General features: G+C 46.4%; 2 protein-coding genes across 8 annotated transcripts in view; both read left to right on the plus strand.

The window, feature by feature from the left end:
• RALGAPB (Ral GTPase activating protein non-catalytic subunit beta) overlaps positions 1-5,424 on the plus strand; it is a 108,885-nt gene extending 103,461 nt beyond the window's left edge. For all 6 annotated transcript variants that reach the window (XM_036902295.2, XM_036902297.2, XM_036902298.2 and 3 more), the window contains 2 exons: positions 702-850; positions 1,333-5,424. In XM_036902295.2, the coding sequence (XP_036758190.2) occupies positions 702-850; positions 1,333-1,526 (343 nt within the window). In that variant the 3' untranslated portion in view covers positions 1,527-5,424. The remainder of the gene's footprint in view (positions 1-701; positions 851-1,332) is intronic.
• A 2,206-nt stretch (positions 5,425-7,630) lies between these two features.
• Positions 7,631-19,093, plus strand: part of ADIG (adipogenin) — a 32,840-nt gene continuing 21,377 nt past the window's right edge. Inside the window, exons 1-2 of one of the 2 annotated variants that reach the window (XM_036902294.2) lie at positions 7,631-7,871; positions 11,568-11,700. In XM_036902294.2, coding sequence (XP_036758189.2) covers positions 7,736-7,871; positions 11,568-11,686 — 255 coding nt within the window. In that variant the 5' untranslated portion in view covers positions 7,631-7,735 and the 3' untranslated portion in view covers positions 11,687-11,700. Of the gene's footprint in view, positions 7,872-11,567; positions 11,701-17,067; positions 17,205-19,093 lie in introns of those variants that run through there. The other variant, XR_008997946.1, reaches the window with a different exon arrangement.

A 19,093-nucleotide genomic window follows, 5' to 3' on the forward strand; every position in this document is an offset into this window, starting at 1 on the left:
TTTGTTCAGATTTTCAGTTTCTTCCTGGTTCAGTCTTAGATAATTGCATCGTTCTAGGAATGTATCCATTTCTTCTATGTCATTCAGTTTGTTGGCATATATTTTTTTCATAGTAACCTATAATCATTTGTATTTCTGTGGTATCAGTTGTAACCTCTCTTCTTTTCATTTTGGTTTTTATTTATTTGCATCCTCTGTCTTTATTTCTTGATGAGTCTAGCTGAAGGTTTTCCAGTTGTGTTTATCTTTTCAAAGAGCCAGGTCTTAGTTTCATTGATTTTTTGTTTTTTTAGTCTCTAGTTGGTTTATTTTTGCTGTGATCTTTATTATTTCCTTCCCCCTACTAACTTGGGTCCTCGTTTATTCTTTTTCTAGTTCTTTTAGGTATAGGGTTAATTGCTTATTTGAGATATTTCTTGTGTATTAAGATAGGCCTGTATTGCTATAAGCTTCCCTCTTAGAACTTTCTAAGCACATTTCTTAGCCCTTTTTCTTGGCTTAAAAGCCCAACCTCAGTGATGAATATTTAGGGCCAGGTGATGGGGGCAGCAACCTTGACTCCTAGAAAGAGAATTTGAAGAGGTAGCTCTTCTCAAACCACTGCCCAGCAACAAGTCCCTTGATATTCTTACTTTACACATGGCAGGCTTCAACTCATATACATCTATGTGAGGTAAAGAGTTTTTTCTTCTTTTCCTAAGATCTACCACTCTTGAAAAAGAAGTTCCTGTCATCTTTATCCACCCTTTAAACACTGGATTATTCCGGATAAAAATTCAAGGAGCCACTGGAAAATTTAACATGGTCATCCCTCTCGTGGATGGAATGATTGTCAGCAGGCGAGCACTTGGTAAGGTCTTCATATGTGGCTGAAGGGTTAAGGTTTCTTTCTTTCTTTTTCCTTAACATTTTTATGGATCAAAAAGAAGTAGAAATTAGATGGTGATATTACTTAATATGTCCCACATGTAGAAAACACTATGGCTCTTGTTAAAAAGAAAGCATGTTTTGTTCTGTTTTGAATTACATTTAATCTAGAAAGTATGAATAAAACTGTAATTCACAAACTTCCAGTATTGGAAGATGCAGATAGCTGTAATCCAGGGCAGGAATTGGGTTGTCAAACCAGACTTTGATTCTGTTCTTTCTTGTCATTGTATGTTTCTTCTGATAGTTTTATCTTAATAAAGCTCTTTCTGTCTTTGTGGGTATGAGGAGTTTTGCAAATGGAATAAAATAGTTTGAGTTTGCAGAAAGTAGTTAACTTGAATACTGATAGTTCACCTAGTTGACTAGCTATTCACATTGATTTTAAAACCCTCTGTTTTCAAGGTTTTCTGGTGAGACAGACTGTAATTAATATCTGTAGAAGAAAGAGATTGGAGAGTGACTCCTACAGTCCACCACATGTTCGCCGGAAACAGAAAATCACCGATATTGTCAACAAGTACCGGAATAAGCAGTTGGAGCCAGAGTTTTATACTTCACTTTTCCAGGAGGTTGGACTCAAGAACTGCAGTTCTTAGACCAGTGTCTGTCTAGGATTATTGAACTCCAGTTTGGGACTATAATATCAAATCAAAACAATTTGATAGGTAATCACTGTAAAAATAAAAACAAATCACTCCCCAAGAGCTTACTGTTTAACTAACAGAGTAGAAGAAATACATTATAAATCCATTTGGTAGAAGACTTTTGTCTTTCTAGTGAATGGGCTCCCAGACACAATCATATTCCTGCTGGTAATAATGATACACATTTTAGCCATAAACTTTCTTTTAAAAGTGACAATTTTAGTCAAATATAAGCCTTTTGAGGAGAAGGCTTTTATGCATCTTAGTTAAACACATGCATTGATAGTATCAAATTTGCAAATTAGACACTGATGATAGTTTTATACCTCACTTTTTTAGGAGGTTGTGTTCAAATTAAAATCTGTCTCAGAATCTTCCAGAACATTTAAAGACTCATATTAAAGATAGCATGGAGGAGAAGGAAAGAAATCTCAACTTTCTGTTCATTCATAGGTCTGTCCATTTGTCATCTAATTGTCATCTGTCTGTCAAACTGACATAAAGAACATAAATGCTCTTTGTCAGATAAGTCTGACATTAAAATACTTTATATTTTCTCTCCACATTCCAAAAAGTTACCAATCTCATCACTGTACAGATCTGTCTGAAGGCCTTAGTTTTGGGCAGCCCAGGAACAGATCTAAGATAGAGGCATGGCCCTGTCCATTAACAAGGATACAAATGGAGTTTGTGGAGTTAAAAGTTGGGAGATAGCAGCAATGCCTCCACCCTCTCCATTACTATCTAGCTTGGTGACATAATGACAGGTTAAACATTCTTAATTCCTTGGTTAAATATTGAGAAATATAAATCCACAGCAAGGGTTGAAAATTATCTGGTTTTATCCATTGTCTTTTATTTTAGGACCAATCAGGAACCTGTAGTAGTTTATGAACAGTTCTAATTTGGGGTTCAGGAAATAGCCTTTCAGTGCTACTAATTCAGATCTCTCCCAGAGAATCACTGAATTTCATCATAAGTAACAACATTAGTGACCACCTCCTTGGGTGGCTGCTTTTAAAATTGGCTGTTGTCCTGTTTTTTGGACTTTGCCAGCTAATGGCACAAGTCCCTGCCCAGGTTGTGGAAATACTTGTGTTACTCGCTGCTACTTTTCCACCAGGGAGAAATGTTTTGAGGTGGCTAGACCCAGAACATCCTTACAAGGATTCCTGTTATAATGCTAGAGTATACACTGCTCATTTCTATTTTTATGTGTTTCTTCTCTATTAAGATTATTTTGTGTTAAGAAAATAAGTGACATTTAAAATCCAAAGAGAAGGGATCACAGTTGTATAAGGAATTATTTCCCACTTGAACTCTGATGTCAGTAGATTCTGTAGGTCAGGGGTATAGTGGTCTATTTGGTTTGATGTGTTGTTAGTTTAATTAAGGCATGGGGGTAGTGTAGGATCTAATCCCTGTGCATATACTTTCCGGAATATAAATATTCCGGAAGTACGTATTTTGTTATCTATGATCAAGAAATGTGGGCATGGCAGGTCTTGGCTTTGTTTGCCATACCCTTTTCTTCATGTCTGCTTTAAGCTCAGGTAAAGTTAAGCTCCTCCTTCTACAACGCCATTTTCCATTCAGGGTATAATATTATTCAGTCATTGATATTCTTTTTAATCTGGGCAATAAACTGATTTACTTTCAAATAGTAGTATGGGGTAGGGGGATGTATGATAAAGATTAGCAAGTTCTACTCTAAAAATACTTTAGTAGCTCAGCAGGTATAAGGTGAAGTTTAACAACTTCCATGGAAATTCCAGATTGACATTTCAAGAGAAAAATGGGCCCTTGCTCTAGTGAACGTGAAACAAAAAACTTAAAATTGATGTGCAACTTTAAACACTCCAGAGGTTAAAAAGAACTGATGCAGGTGTACTTCCTCAGTGTGGTTCTTCAGATAAAACTTTTATCTTTGTCATGGTTTTACTGTCAACAGGATGTACTGTGGTGTGTGTTGGGAGTAGGTTTCCTGATCCTTCAATTTGCTCTAATTATTGGCAAGCCTTTTGTAATTCAAATGGCTTTGATAAGTGAACGGCTTTGTTGAATGCAGTTTGTGATCTGGAAGACTTTGTGGTCTCCCAGGGAAGGAGGGATGGATTCAGGACTGTTCATGTAGCCCCCAAAGGCATGAAACCCCAGTGTGCATAGCACAAACAGAATATGGGATGCATATACCTCATCAGGTGCTGGTTCTTCTGCTCAAAATAACATTTACCTAAAACAGGAGTGTGGTAAGAACCTTTGGACCTTTCACTACTACGGGTTTGAGTTCATGGTCACTAAGTTCACCCAACTGCCTTTATTAAAAATCACTTTGAGTACAGTTATGCCAAAAGAGCATATTTTGTCCCTAATAAATAATCTTAAGTAGAGCCTAGTTGATAAATTTGCTAGCATATGTTCATAACCTTTGGGGGGAAGCCAGGACCGCTAAGGTCTGTAGCTTAAACAGTTAAGTTGCTGCACGTGATGCGGTACTGGAGGTGGGTGGATGTGGCATTTCTGATGAAGAAAGCACTATCCAGGGGATAGAGGCAGGTAGCCCTTCAGAGTCCCTTATTGCATTTGGAAGACAGGGGCTTTCATCTTCCTCTCTGGTTGGGAACAGTGAGGAAGAGATGAGGGCTTTTGCCTTTTCTTGTTCAACCAAGCTCTCCCTTTTGTCCAGTACGTCATCCTGAGACCTCCTCTTGTCCATTGGCTCTTTGAAAGGAACAGTTACAAGGTCGGTTGCCCTCCTCCTGCCATGGACATACACATATACACACACGCGTGCACACACACATGCATGCTGTCCTCCATTTCCATGTCCTCTTTTTCAGGGTATCCCCTTCTCTGGACTCATAAATAAAAAATACCTACATCTTTGGCAGGCTGTATATCTGAGACCTTCATGAATAGTTACTTTCTATATAATCTGGGAAAGCATTTGTCAGGCTCTGCAGAGTGATTTTTAGAGAGGCAGAGTCTTCAGAGTGTTTAGTGATACTGGAAGGTGGGATTTCAGCCAAAGTGGGAGTCATCCTTGCTCAGACATGTTCTGTGGTAGATGGTGAAAAATGTACTGGAGGTAATTTGACACTCCTGCTAGCAGTGGCTCCCCACTAATACCCATTGAGGTTATATCTTCCTGAAAAGAATTGACTTACATGTTTACATGAGACAGTAAGTTGAGTTAGATGATCTGTTTTAAGGATTTCCATGACAGCTTCTTTTCCTGAGATGGAGAGATTGGAGGTAATCCACCTGTTTAATGTGGAATCAAACTGTGGGGTTCTTGGTAGCTAAAGAAGCCTTGTACTGTATAGTGTTTTTCTCAGAGTATCAACTCATCTTCTTCAGATGCTTTTCTTTTTTTAATGGTGAGGGAAAAGGTATAATTTGGGATTCCACAGTGCCTTGCATATAATAGGCGCCCAATAAATATTTGTTGAAGCAAACCAAGTTTCCCAAGTCCTTGTCCCTTACAGTGAACAAGAACATCTTTCTCCTCTGAAGGGCTTGGCAGTTATGACTAAAAAATAAGCAGTATCATTATTTGCTTGAAATCATATATACAGTTTGTATGAATTTCAGTATGTTGCCAAGACATGATCTTTTTCTTATTGTATTTTCTGTAAATATTTCTGGCACTGAATTGTAAAGGCGAATGTAAATACGAAGGTGTACCCATGTCCCCTTGCCTCCTGTGTTCTCTCTTCGTTGGTTAGGGACGAAGGCCCAGAGGCTTGTTTGGTATTTATGCCACTCCTTTGTCCAGAAGAAACCCATGGAATATTGAATGTACTACATTTAGTCAATTAAATTTTAAGAAGATTCTTATGTAATTACATCACGTGTGCTTTTGGTTCCATCCTGGGGGGTTGGCTCCTACGCACGTATTCCTAGTTTACTCTTTCTAGTGGGGTCTGCTGTGCTTTGTCTGCCCTCTCATAATTTAGATCTGTGGGTTTTCACCCAGGTTTTGTAGATTCTCATGTACTGAAAATTAGATTAATTTTAAAAGAAAAATATTTGGCCCATGCTGGGAGGAGCTTGTATAAAAGCACTGCCAACAGAAGCCTTCCAGAGGCTGGCAGTCACTGATAGGCTGGCTGGGTCTCTGTGTTTTGGAACATGGAAGTGGCCAGTTCCATGTCTCTGCCTGCAGAAAGTCTGAGCTCTGGCAGGGCTGGGCAGTCAGCAAAGGGGAGCAACTCAGAGGAGGTCACCCCCCCGACCACCCGCTACCCCTTTGAATAGGGTTGCCTGTAAGGGTTCCATGGGACAGATTCACATCTTTATACCTAAATCACACATGTGGGGTGGTTGTACCACTTGTCAAAACAGTGATGAGAATGGTTATGGTGCATGCCTCTGCCAGGAGCCACCTTCTCCTGGTTGGCACTGACTCAACATAATGTTAGTATGCAACCCCACTGAACTGCTCCTGGGAGCCAGGGCTTGGAGATGCCTCCCTTCAGTTGTGTGTCCACACCTGCTCTGTCCAAAGGACCTCCAGCTGGGCCCTGGTGACCAGGGAAGCTTCCGTTTGGGCTGACTGCACAGTGACCTTGTTTTGGGATTTGGCAAGAAAATTGTATGGTCAAGCCTTTCCCACTGGCCCTGCCCAGCCCTTTCTGACCCAGCCCCTTCAGAACTGTGTCAGGAAATCACCCCCATCCCCCATCCGGACCATCCAGCTCCTGGTCCTGGCTCTGGGCCCTGAGTGGCACAGCCTGCCAGGGCACTGCCCTTCTTGCACTCACATTCTATTACCACCTGCCCCAGCCTTCTCTTCTGGGGACTCGTCACCCCACAACTGGGCTAAAATTCCCTCTAATCCGCTGTTCCCTTTCCTTCCTAATTGTACTATGACCGCCCCTATTTGCCTTTCTTCCAGGGCCAGTGTCTTCCTATAAGGGAAACTTCCACCCCATGTCTCCTTAAGCCTAGAACTGGGTCTGCCTAACTTTCCAACCTGTATTCCATGAGATGCCGTGGTCTCAAGATCAAGTCTACAGCAAACTGGTTGCTCATTAATGTGTTGAGTCCTGAGCCTCACCGGGAGTTCTGACTCAGTAGAGCAGGGTGAGCACAGGATTCAGCATGTTTCATAAGTACCCTTCAGCCCCACTTACCTGCCGGCAGTGACCGGAACAGGTGGTCCAAAGACCTTTTGGAGAATATGGTGTTTCTGCATCGCTCCTCTCCTGAGCTTCCTGCACCCGTCGGGTTCTTAGCCTGCCCAGTCTCCCTCCAGCTCAGGGATGTCAGGCCCAGGAGGTCTAGAGCCTCTTTCCTGCCACAGGGCCTGGCATATGGAGGTATGCTGCCCACTTGGGAGGTAGAGGAACAAGGTGAAAGCCTTAGAGGCTCCTCACTGAAAACCCTAATAAGAGGTGGAAAAGCTTCCAGATTAGATAATCATTTATTGAGGGCCTCCTAAGTGTTAGAAAGTTTTTAAATGGCAGCACAGCGACCACTCTGGCCTGGCCTACTGATTTTGTTTAACCTAGAATGTTTTAAGTCAACTTTTTAAATTGGGAGATTTCACATAAAAGTCCAGATTTTTTGGTTCTCTTGGAAAAGTCGGGAGGTCTGGAATATGGAACCTGTGTTTCCCGCAGAGCAGTTACTGGCTGGAGCTACACCGGCTCCCTGTCTTGGATGCAGCAAGCTCCATGCAGTTCACGGCAGTCCCCACCACTCCCAGAGAGTAAACAGGGCCCATGGAGCCACAAGTCCAGGACCTGGGGCCTGACTGGCCCCTGACGGAACCTGTGATGACCTCAAATACATGACACTCACCTGGAGGCACTGCTTATCCCATCATTTATATTTTCTAACTTTTAGCAGCTTGGTGAGATAAATATTATTTCTGTCCTTACAAGAGGATCCAGGCAGGTGTCACATGAACCTAATAGCATCTTAGTAGGGATTCAAACCTAAACCTGCCTCCCTGGAAGCCTGGGCTTTGGTTTTGGCCAAATTGTCTCCAACTCCTGCCCATTCATCCAAAACAGCTCTCCCTCCGCTGAAGGACACTCTGACTTTCTTGTTACATCACCAGCCCAGTCACAGTTGTGCTGAGAGCAGAGTATGGCCCAGCCCAGCAGGTCTCCAGGGCAGCCCTGCCAGCCTGGCTGGCTGAGTTGAGCCACATGTGCTCCATGAAGTACCTTCTGGTGCCGCTGATGAATGAACTCATGTTTTCTTTCCTGGTGTTCTGGCTCTGCCTGCCTGTAGGTTTGCGGCTGTTCTTGTTGATTGTCTGGCTACGCTTCTTACTTAGCCAAGGTGAGTCTCCCGGGTGGGCCCTAATCCTGGAGCTGGGCAGGGGTCTAATAGGGCAGGGGGGCCTGAAAAGCCTGTAGAGATGGGTTTCCTGCAGGTGTTTTAACTGCTGGCTCAAAGATAAGTGCTCACCTGTAATAGAAAAGGGTTGATTTAGTAGTGTAGTGTTTCTTAACCCAGAGTCTGAGACTGAATCCCCGAGTTTGACTGGTAAGCAGTATGTATGTGTGCACATGTGTATCCCCTCAGGGCCACTGCTAGCACCTAAGGTCTTTGGTACAAATTGGAAAGAGGTGGCCGCTCTGGATAGATGAACTAATAAAAGGTGCCCCTTCTGCGCATTCACAAGGGTCGGTGAGCAGAACATGGGCTGGATTTCTGCCCCTGCTACCCGTCAGCTCAGTGCTTTTGGGCAGTAAGCAGCTTGCACAATGGGACACTGTAGCCTTAGGCGTTTTATCAGGTGTCCAGAGGCCACTCACACTACTTTCTGCCCAGACTGTACGTCAGAGAGGATATGGGTTTCTTGGGGGTGCAAGATCACAGAAGCCAATGGACGTTGGTCTTGAGGTCAGCATGCCACCAAGAGGAACACGAGGTGGGCAGAGCTGGCCATAAGGGAAGCTGGGGGCCAGCGGGCTCAGTGCAGCCTGGCCCCATGGCAGAAATGACACTCTGCTTCTCAGGTGCCCTGTCTTGCTAGGCACTCCCTTCACCAAGGGGTCTCTCCTGGGGACTGGAGCAAAGGCCCAGCCGAGCCTGGCTGGGAGGGGATACTGCTTCTCAGGTCCACGACCCTGGGCCAGCTGGGCAGGGAGGTCTCGATGAGTGTGCTGCCAGCTCTAGTCAGATGGCATTGACAGGGTGAGCAGTTAACTCCCCAGTCTGCCCCATGAGCTCAAATGGGAGGGTGGGTTATGGTGTAATTATTGGGAGTTCCTGTCAGGAGCGTCCAGAAAATACTTGTTTGAAGGATGTTTTCGTATTCCTAGGGTGGACCAGAGCCCTCCCTGAGGAGTGCAACTCCGGCTTTGGGCTGGGGGGCTGGTGGAAGTCAGAGCCCTTGACTTTGCATAGTGGCTGTAAAATCCATCTCTCCAGAATCTAGGGGATGTGGACCCAGATTTCAGCCTTGCCCCTTAGTAGTTCATAATAATAGCTGGCCTCTTATGAATACTGTACTAGGCCTTGTGCTAAACACAATGTGCACTATTTCATGCAAATCTCAGAAAAACCCTGTGTAGTAATCCTTCTCGTATAATTGAGGAAACTTAAGCTTGGAGAGAGCAACCTGGCCAAGGTCACCCATCTGTGAAGTACTTAAGTAAACCGGTTGTCTGGTCAAATCCTGGCTCTGCCATCTACCAGCTGTGACTTAAGGCAAGTCCTCTCTGAGCCTACTTTTCTCATCTACAAAAATGGAGATAATAATCCCTACCCTTTGGGGCTGTGCAGAGATGCATGTCAAGGGCAGGGCACACAGTATGTGTACACAGGGCACATAGTAGGTGCTTGTAGGCTGAGAAATAATCCAGTTGGTATTGGCTTTTTTCAAGGTAAGAGGAAGTGTAGTAGTAGCTTCAAATGGCTTCTCTGGAGGGAAGACACCTAAGGTCCAAGGCGCTTATCTCCAGTGATTCATTCTTGGACACCCTGCTCCCAAACCATCTACAACCTGCCCTACCTTCACCCTTCTCAGAATTTCTCCTGAGAGACTGTTTACCCTCCAGCATCTCACATGGCCCTTTGAAATAAGTCCTTCTGGTAATTTTACGGTGAAGAGAAACTGTCCTTAAAGTGAGGTGAGCAGTCCTCCCTCAGGGGCCCTTCTTGGAACTCTCAGATTACTGTGTCTGTTCTACCCTTGTGCTGGGAACTGGCCCAAACCCAGGGTCTGGGCCTGCCAGGGCTTGGAGGGCTGGTTCTTAGGACCCCTGGCCCATGGTTTTCCATTGTGCTGTGGATTTCTTTTTTGGAATCAGTTTGGCCTGGAATCCAGTATGAAAAGCAGACAAGAGCAGCTCTGATTCCTTCTCCCGACCCTGCCTGGATGGGCTCAGCAGGGCAGTTTCAGGGCTCAGAAGGCAGAGGGTTGAGCAGCAAGTACCACGTGGCCCATGAGGATACACTTTCCTAAGTTGGAAAGAGTAAGGGGCTGCCTGGGGAGACTGGCAGCTGAGTCCTGGGGACAATGCTAATCCCCAGCAGTGACATAAGGAGAGAGGATGAAGCCACACATGCCCTTCTGGGGAAAGATGCTTTGCTAAGGATGTTCCCTTGGTGACTGGAAATGAATTTACAGAAGGAAGAAGGGAAACCTGAGAGATGGAATGAGGGCTGAAACAGAGGAGCGGGCTCAACAGGCCTTGCTTGCTGAGGGTCCTGCCACCCTCACGGTGGTCCTTGGAGCAATATGTTACATTCAAAGCCACCCTTGACGTACCTGACTTTAAACAAGTGCACCCAGTGTACAGTGGAGCCGGGAGGCTGACTCAAGTCCAGCACTCCCACTTCCTGGCTGTGAGCCTGGACGTTTCACCCTCTGAGCCCTCTTCATCTGCCAAATATGAATAATACTAACAGTTGCCTTCAAGAAGTTGTTAACAGGATCAAGTGAGAAAATGCATTTAAGCCACCTAGCACATAATAACGTGTTCAAAAGACAATCACTCTTTAGTGAAAAATAGTCACCTTATGCCATCACACTGATTTCTAAAACCATAATAACTACCAACATTGTTGAATGCCTGTTTTACATGTCTTACTTCAGTTAACCCTCAGCATTGAAGAGCATATTATTACACCCATTTTACAGATGCAGTAATTGAGGCTTAGCCTTTTCTGTCTTGTGCTCTTGGTCTGCAATTGAAGGGCTCTCTGCAGCTCCTTTGCTTCTCTGCAACCAGTGAAACAACTTAAGACTATAGTATGAAAAAAAAATTCCCCATCCCTCTCCTTTCTCCCCTTGCCTATCCAAGGTAAGCCATGTTGGCAAGCTCATACACCTATTTAATAGCATGTGTAGATTTCCATTAAATGGAGGGGGGTGTGTGTCTTTTTTTTTTTAAGGACCCTACCATGCACATTTCTCTGCAACTTTGCTTGTATTATATCATAGACATGAAAGTTGAGAGATACAGACCTAATGCAATCATTTTAACAGCTTCATAACATGCCATTGGGCAGGTGGGCCAGGTCTCCATATGGTGTGAGTTTGCCACACTTCAGTCAACCAGACCTCTCATGGACACACACACATGGTTTCCGGGGTGTTTCCTCACAAAACTCTGCTGCAGTGAAAATTATTTATGTATGTACTCAGGTATTTGTTAATGAATGTGTAATGGTAGTAAATGGCTGGATATTCGATGTTTAGTGTGTGTGTCTCCTCAATGCCTGCTCCTGGACCATGCCCAGTTCAGGTAGGTCATTTGCTTACCTAAAGGGCCCTTCCCTCTGTAGTAGGTGGATATGGCCACTTTCTGAATCACAGGACAACATTCTTTCACAGTCCCTAGATGCCATTCAAGGTCCTGAAATATTCCTGAGGTCTCAGGACTGTCCCATTTGTTATGACTGCCTTGGGCCCCTGGTCTCAGACAAGGCTGCTGGGATGCCCAGGCCTGGCAGGGGGCTCCTTTTGGGTCAGGGGTAGAAGACAGGATGTGACCCAAGAGGCCTTGTCTTATACCTCCACAGATTCAGAGGAAAATGACTCAGATCTATGCTTTGATTGGGAGCCCTGGAGCAAAGGCCCAGCCGAGCCTGGCTGGGAGGGGACACTCCACAGCCAAGAGCGGGAGAAGCCCTGCTGGTGAGCCTGTTCTGCCAGGTGAGGCCCTCCTTGGGGGTTGCCGGGTGGGAAGGGGAAACCTTGGCCTGCCCAAAGCCTAGGGCAGCTGTCATGTTGGATGTCTGCTCCCTCCACCATGCTGGAGGACCTTCTGCCTCATCGTGTTGGAGAACCATGTTTGCATGTTGGAGGACCAGCTACCTCTGCCATGAAGAGTTCCTTTATGAAGGTCCCCCCTACCCTTTACGTCTGGGACCTCACCTCCCACCACTCTCTTTAGGCTCTTTGCAGTGGCTTTTCCTTCTGCCTGGAATCCTCCATCCTCAGATATGCACCTGGCACACTCCCCCATTTCTGATATTTTGCTCAAATGTTGCTTTCTCAGCAGGGCTTCCCAACCACCCTCTACCCACGCCATGACCCCCGCTTCCTTACATTTTCTTTGACCAGAGCAGTTACCACCTTCTGACATGCTTGATAATTAATGTACCCAAAGCACCCACAGCAATGCCTGACCCATGATGGGGGCTCAGTAGGCATTTTAGAAGGAATGGCATGATGATGATGATGGCTGACATTCACTGGGTGCTTAATAGGGACCAGGGCCTGTGCTAGGCATTTCCCTTTCACAGTCTCACTTACTGAATTCCACAAAGGGGATATCATTCTTATCTCCATTTATGAGAATTCTTGAGTGCAATACAGTTGAGTAATTTGCCCAAAATAACAGCTCTCGCATCCATTCAACCTCGGGAGACCTCTTCTATTCCGTGGCTTCAACGGCCATCTCTATCCAATGACCCCAGGATGTGTGTATCTCTAATCAGCCTTCTGAGCTCGATTATCTGCTTGACACCTTTTCATTGTCTGGAATGGGATTCTTGATTGCCTTGGCTACCTAACAAAAATACAAACACCTGATCTGCTAGCTTGTCTCATCTCCATGAACAGCACCACTGCTGGCGGGTCTGGTTGCCTGAGCCACAGACTCGGGAGTCAGCCTTCCTGTTGGCTTTTCCTCCCACCCCACATCCCGTCCATTAAGTCCTAAACTCCATTTTTCGTGTGTCTTCTTCTCTCTTTCCCTGCGGCCACCATGGCCTGCCCTGCTCCAAAGCCTGCCCATGCAACATGTCACTAACTTCTCACTCTGCCACCGTGGGTCACAATTTGGAGCCCTTGACTGTCTGGGGGGAGGAAGGAGGTGGTGGAGGCAGGGACCCTCAGTTAACCTCAGTTACTCTGATTCTTAACCTTTCTAGGTCATGACCTCAACAGTCAAGGGCCCTCTCCCCCCAAAAATGCACACATGTGCATGCACTCAGTTTTGTGTTTAGGGCCAGCTTCACAGTTGTGCCTGTGTGGCCCCCCAAGGTCTCATGTTTAGAAGAACCCCATCCCTGGTTTAATATTCTGCTGTCACTGTCTTGAAATCCTTAATTTTTAAACAAAGGCCCTGCATGTTCATTTTTTTAATGGGCCACATTGTCGCTGTTTGTGTTCAATTAGTAGGGTGAGAAAAGATTTCAAGACTGCTCAAGAATCCTGCCCCATTTACATGGAGCCCTTCCATCTCTTACTCTTTCATTGCATTGTCATCCCTCTATCCAACCTTCCATTTGTTTCCAGCTTGGTTTTCCCAGAGTCAGCAGGGCGGTGGCCGCATTAGATGGGAGACATTCACTGGGTTGGGAAGAGGAGGTGAGCTGCTTTCCTGGGACCCCCAACTTGTCTTCTCCACTGATGGACACACAAAAGCCTCCCAAGGACCCAGCTATCCTCCCTTACAGACCACCTCCCAAGCCCCCAGAGAGGAGCCCCAGTCTGTGAAGACAGGATGATCAGGCACATGGGGAGAAGTTGGCCAACTGAATTCAGGGGAGGGCCTACAGCATGGCTGGGCCAGAAGCTTTGGGTCCATATTAAAGAAACAAGGGGCTTCCTGTGTTCAGAGGACCCCTAAGAAACCTGCTTGACTTGACCAAGTTCATTCATTTAACAAGCTGTGGGGTTTCCCCAGCTCTGCTTTTTCTGCCCTGTTGGAACAATCCATCCAAAGCACAAATTGGAACATGTCCTTCCCCATACTTAAGCCCTCTGTGACTCCCCAGTGTCCCTGGACTAAAGTCCAAATTCCTTGTGTGGTGTAGAGAGCTGCCCTTTGGAATCTGAACCCTGCCAAATTTGTGGGACAAGGTTCTTAACAATGAGGCCACAGTGAACATGCATACCTTGGCATACAGGTGTGCTTGCTTCTAGCTAGAGGATGAATTCCAAAAGGAGAAATGGTTGAACTTACAATCTATACATTTATATTTTGCAGATATTGCCAAGTTGCCCACCAAACAGTGGCACCAATGGTGTACGTGAAAGTGCCTCTTTCCCCAGGCGTTTGACATACTGTACGCACTCCCTTAGGCGCACACACACACGCTCACACAGCCTCTCTTACATATTCTCTCCCTGCCCCTTTCTCTTTCTCTCTCTCTCACATGCAGACACACACACACATCCCTTTCTCCACACATGCTTTCTTCTGGCTGATGATGAAATCATCACGACACCCCTCACCCGCCTGTCATCATGCCTGTGAGTCTCAGTGTCGTCACTATATTAGTTTCCTGTGGCTGCCACAAAGTGTGACAAACTGGGTGGCTTAGAACAACAGTAATTTATCATCTTATAGTGCTAGAGGCTGGACGTCCCAAAGGTGCTGGCAGGACACCCTTCCTCTGAAACTGCTGGGGAAGACCCCTTGCCTCTGTCTTCACATGGCATCTCCATATTGTCTTTCCCTCTATGTGTCTGTCTCTCTGTGTCCCAATTTCCCCTTTTTATAAGGACATCAGCCATTAGATGAGGGCTCACCCTGAAGACTGCATTTTAACTCTATTACCTCTGTTGAGAGCCTGTTTCTAAATAAGGTCGTATTCCAAATAAGGTCCTGGGTGTTAAGACTTACACATACATTTTTTTTCTTTTTTGGTATCATTAATCTACAATTACATGAGAAACATTATGTTTACTAGACTCTCCCCTTTGCACATACGTTTTTGCAGGACACAATTCAATCCCTAACACCCTTCTTATGAGGACTGAATGTGGTAATCATGTAAAGCACTGAGCCCAGGGCTTGGCTGGAACTTTGTAAATGCTCCATAAATTGCTGTCAAAAGAAAGAACCTAGAAATAAGGTCTTGGTGTACATCATGTGCCAGGCACAGTTTGGGTGCTTGGCATGTATTATCCCGCCATATCCTCACAACCACCCCTCAAGACAGGCAAGATTGTCGTTTGAATGATGAGGAAGCTGTGACTCAGAAAGGTTAAGGCACTTGCTTGAAGTCACACAGCCTAAATGGCAGAACTGAGGATCTGCCCCAGCCTGTGAGGCTCCACTACCTCACGTGGCATGGGACACACCCACAGTGGGGAGTGGTTGCTGCTGGGAAGGTTAGAAGGCAGGGTAAATGCTGAGCACACGGCATGCAGCCCTGGGGAGCTTTGTGGGTCTGAAGGACGTGGAAAAGCATCTCAATGACAGTGAGTGGGTGGGCTCAGTCAGGCTGCCCAGAGGGGCTGGCAGATTGCCAGGGTGCAGGGCTGCCACGGCTGAGTCTTTCCGCTGTGACCTACCTGGCCTGGCCGATACTCCAGGTCCGGGGCCGGGCCTAGTGCAGCTGAGGAATGTTGCCCAAATCATGTGCACTTCTTTCCATTCTGAATACACATGGCTCTCCAGGAAGCCAGGAGAGGATGCTTCCTTAAAGAAGCTTGAAAGCACAGCTTCCTCAACATCCAGGCCACTCTCTCCTCCTCCTTGCTTTCTTTCCAGGACTTCCCTACACCTAAGTGAAGAGGTAATGTTAGGTTTCTGTTCTTTACTCAAGTACTGACTGACTTACTCAAGCATTTATTCATTCACTCATTTACTTACTCACCCATTCACCTAATGGCTCACTGATTCATTCATTCATTCACTCACTCATGCTCTCATACATTCATGCACCCAGCCATTCACTCTTCTACATATCCATCTGTCATCCATTCTCATCCATCCATCATCCATCCATACCTCATCCATCCATCCATCCATCCTCATCCACCTTTATTAAGCACCTACCATACAGAGCTCCTTGCAGCTTCCAAAGTACTTTTCACCACTTCCACTGCTACTTCAACTTACATATTGGGAGGGAGGGCCTCTGCACCAGTGGGACCCCCAGAGTCTCCTCCTCAGAAGCAAGCTTGGGGAAAATGGGCAGCCATTCATCTGCATTGCCCAGTCTGCATGTGACAGCCAGCAACAGCTGCCTAAGCCTTGGGGCTCTTAAGGGCCTTTTGTGCTGTGGAGCCCTTCCTATCTTTCAGTGCTGGGGCCATGCATAGTCCTGGGTGCTGTGGCTCCAGTGGGGTGGTGTTTCCAGTTATTAGGCCCCATTTCTTGCTTCTCCTAAGCCAGAGCAGGCTGTGGTGACCCAGGGACTTGACCCATGACCCTTCCCTACTTGGGAAGCCCCCTGGGCCACACTTCTTAAGGTAAAGGCAAATAGGGCACCTGGGAGGATCACTGATACTCAGAGTCTTAGACGAGGGCAATTTGTGGGAAGACCATGGCATTCTGTTCTGGCCAGAGAGTAAGAGGGGGACTCCTGGTTCATAACAGATATGGGGGGTAGGACGCAAACCAGGGGAGCTGGGAGGAATGTCCCCTACTTGTCCTAACACCCCAATCCTATGCCTTTGCACATGCCCAGCTCCTATTCCTTCCATTCCAGGCAAAATGTCAACTTCCAGGGAGGCTCTTCTGGCCCCAACACTCTGTCTCTCCTTTCTCCTGCTCCTGTAACCCCCTCCCTGCCCCTTTCACAGCCTCAGCACACTCCTGCTTGCTTGCTTCCCTGGTTCCTGGCAAATGTGACCCTCTCCACTTCACAGAGAAGGAAACCAAGGCACAGAGAAGGTGGGTGATCTGCTCAGAGGTACAGAGGGTGTGGCCAGGCCAGGATGAGGGCCCCTGGGTCATAGCTGTTTTTTTATAGCCACATTAGTCATTAACTTTATTAATACAGTTTTATTTAAAAATGGGTGACTGGTGACTGTAGTGACAACAATGGCAATACAAGTATCATGACTGTTTTCTGAAGGTGTCAGTTTCACTTCACTGTTGCAGTACAGGCGAGTGGGTGAAACTTGTATGTGTGTGTGTGTGTGTCTCTGTTTGTGTGTGCATGCATGCATGCGTGTGCCTGTCGGTAGCCCTGGCTGAACCAGCCCCACCCAGGAGGAGGCTAGACATTTGTCCCGGGTGGGGATACCTGGGAAGTGGGTGTGCCACAGAGGCCCTGCGGTCTCCCTCCTCCTGCACTGCCGGCTGAGTCAGCCCATGACAGCAACCAGTGACAGAGCCTACGCATCCCCTGCAGCCCTGGTGGAGAGGCTGGCCCTGCAGCTCTGGCCTTGCCATGTCTCTGCATTCGGAGCGCCTGCATCTCCAGGCAGCTGCGGCGCTGTGCCCAGTGCCGGGTGGACCTGGGCTGCAGGTACAGGCATCGTGGGAGGGGAGATGGGTGGCTTGGGCTCAGGGCCAGGCCTGAGGGGTAAAGACACCAAGTCAAGAACCTACTGTGTGTGTTAGGGGGCATATGGCACCTCACTCAGTCCTCACAACCGCCTGTGAATCAAGAATTCCCCTCCCATCCTACAGATGAGGAAACAGGCTCTGAGAGGTCAAGTAAATGGCCCAAGGTTCCCAGCTGCCAAGTGGTAGATCTGTATTGGTCCGTGGACTCCCGACCCAGACCCTCCCCAGGACACTCTGCCCTGGGCTCCTGCTGCTGGCACCCTGCAGGCATCGCTGATTCTCAGCTTCCTGGAGATATGAATGACCCCACTGTGTGCCGTTTCCCCTTCCTCTGGATGTAGAGGGTATTAGGAACCCCAGGGACTACCGGGGGTCCAGGATTCTGGACCCTAAGCTGTGGAGTCTCAGCTGGGTCAGTGTGGCTGTGTGGTCACCTTAGCTGAGAACTGCGTCACCCCTCCTTCCTGCTCAGCCTGCCTCTGACAGCCAGGCCAGAACTTTTAAAAAGTCGTTTTTCTCCAACTATGATTACAGCATATTACGATATAATTGTTATAAAAATTCAAACAGCACAGAAGTATATAAGCCCATTCCCAGAACTGACTATTGTTTAAGTTTTGGCAGATAAGTTGGGAGAGTTTTTTGACATATATAAACCTACACTTGTATAGTTTTACACACATAGGATTGTGTCACCTATGCTATCTCTTAATAATATGGACACCTTTACATGTCAGTAACATAAAGATCTAACTCATTCATTTTAATGGCTTCCCAGAATCCAACGGAATGGATGTCCTTTGATTAATCTGAACCAGTCCTGGGCTAATGGACATTTGTGTTGGGTCCAATTTGTAACCATTTTAAATAATACTGCAATGAATAACCCTGAGGATTTGTGTGGGTAAAGCTCATTCCTAGAAATGTATCTGCATGTTTAAAGGGAACAGCTAGAATCTTGGTAGATCCTGCTCATTTGCCCTCCAAAATGCTCTAGTTCAGAGCACACCTACAGCAGGGAAGCCCCTTAGCCCACTCATTTCCACCCCAGGATATGAAGACTGACTATGGCCTGGATGCAGAGAGCAGATTCGGGGAGTAAGGGATCCTGCTTTTAGAGCAACAAAGCCCACAGAATTCATTGAGGAAGAAACTTTTAGGCCCGGGGAAGGGAGGGGACACTCAGGGAGATCATTTCATTCTAGAGCACATTCATTGAGCTCCTATGTTGTGGGGGAAGCTCCATCCCATCCCAGGCCAAAATTACTCAGGACGTGTACTCCTACTGAGACTCCATCTTATTATTAAGCCAAAGACATTTCTGTCTGTCTGTCTGTCATCTCCTTATCTAGCTAGTTTTTCTCTATTGCTGCTATAGCAAATGACCACAAGCTTAGTGGCTTAGTACAACACAAATTTATTATCTTATAGGTCTAGAAATCCTAAAAACAGGGCTGTCCTCCTTCTGGGGGCTCCAGGGGAGAATCTGTTTCCTTGTCTTTTCCAGCATCCAGAGGCTGCCCACATTCCCTGGCTTGTGGCCCTCTTCCATCTTCAAGGCCAGCAGTGTAACATCTTCAAATCTCTGACTCTGACTTCCACTGCCATCATCACATCCTCTGACTCTGACCCTTCTGTCCCCCTTTCACTTTTAAGGACCCACATGAGTACACTGGAGTCATGCAGATGACCCAGGATATTCTCTCCATCTCAAGATCCTTAACTTAGTCACGTCTGTAAAGTCCCTTTTGCCACGTGAGGTCATATATTCATAGGTTTTGGAAATTAGGATGTGGATATCTTTGTGGGGGGCTATTCAGCCTATCACTCTGTCTATCTATCTATCTA

This window comes from Manis pentadactyla, chromosome 5 (assembly GCF_030020395.1).
Source record: "Manis pentadactyla isolate mManPen7 chromosome 5, mManPen7.hap1, whole genome shotgun sequence".
In the NCBI taxonomy this organism is placed as follows: Eukaryota; Metazoa; Chordata; class Mammalia; order Pholidota; family Manidae; genus Manis; species Manis pentadactyla.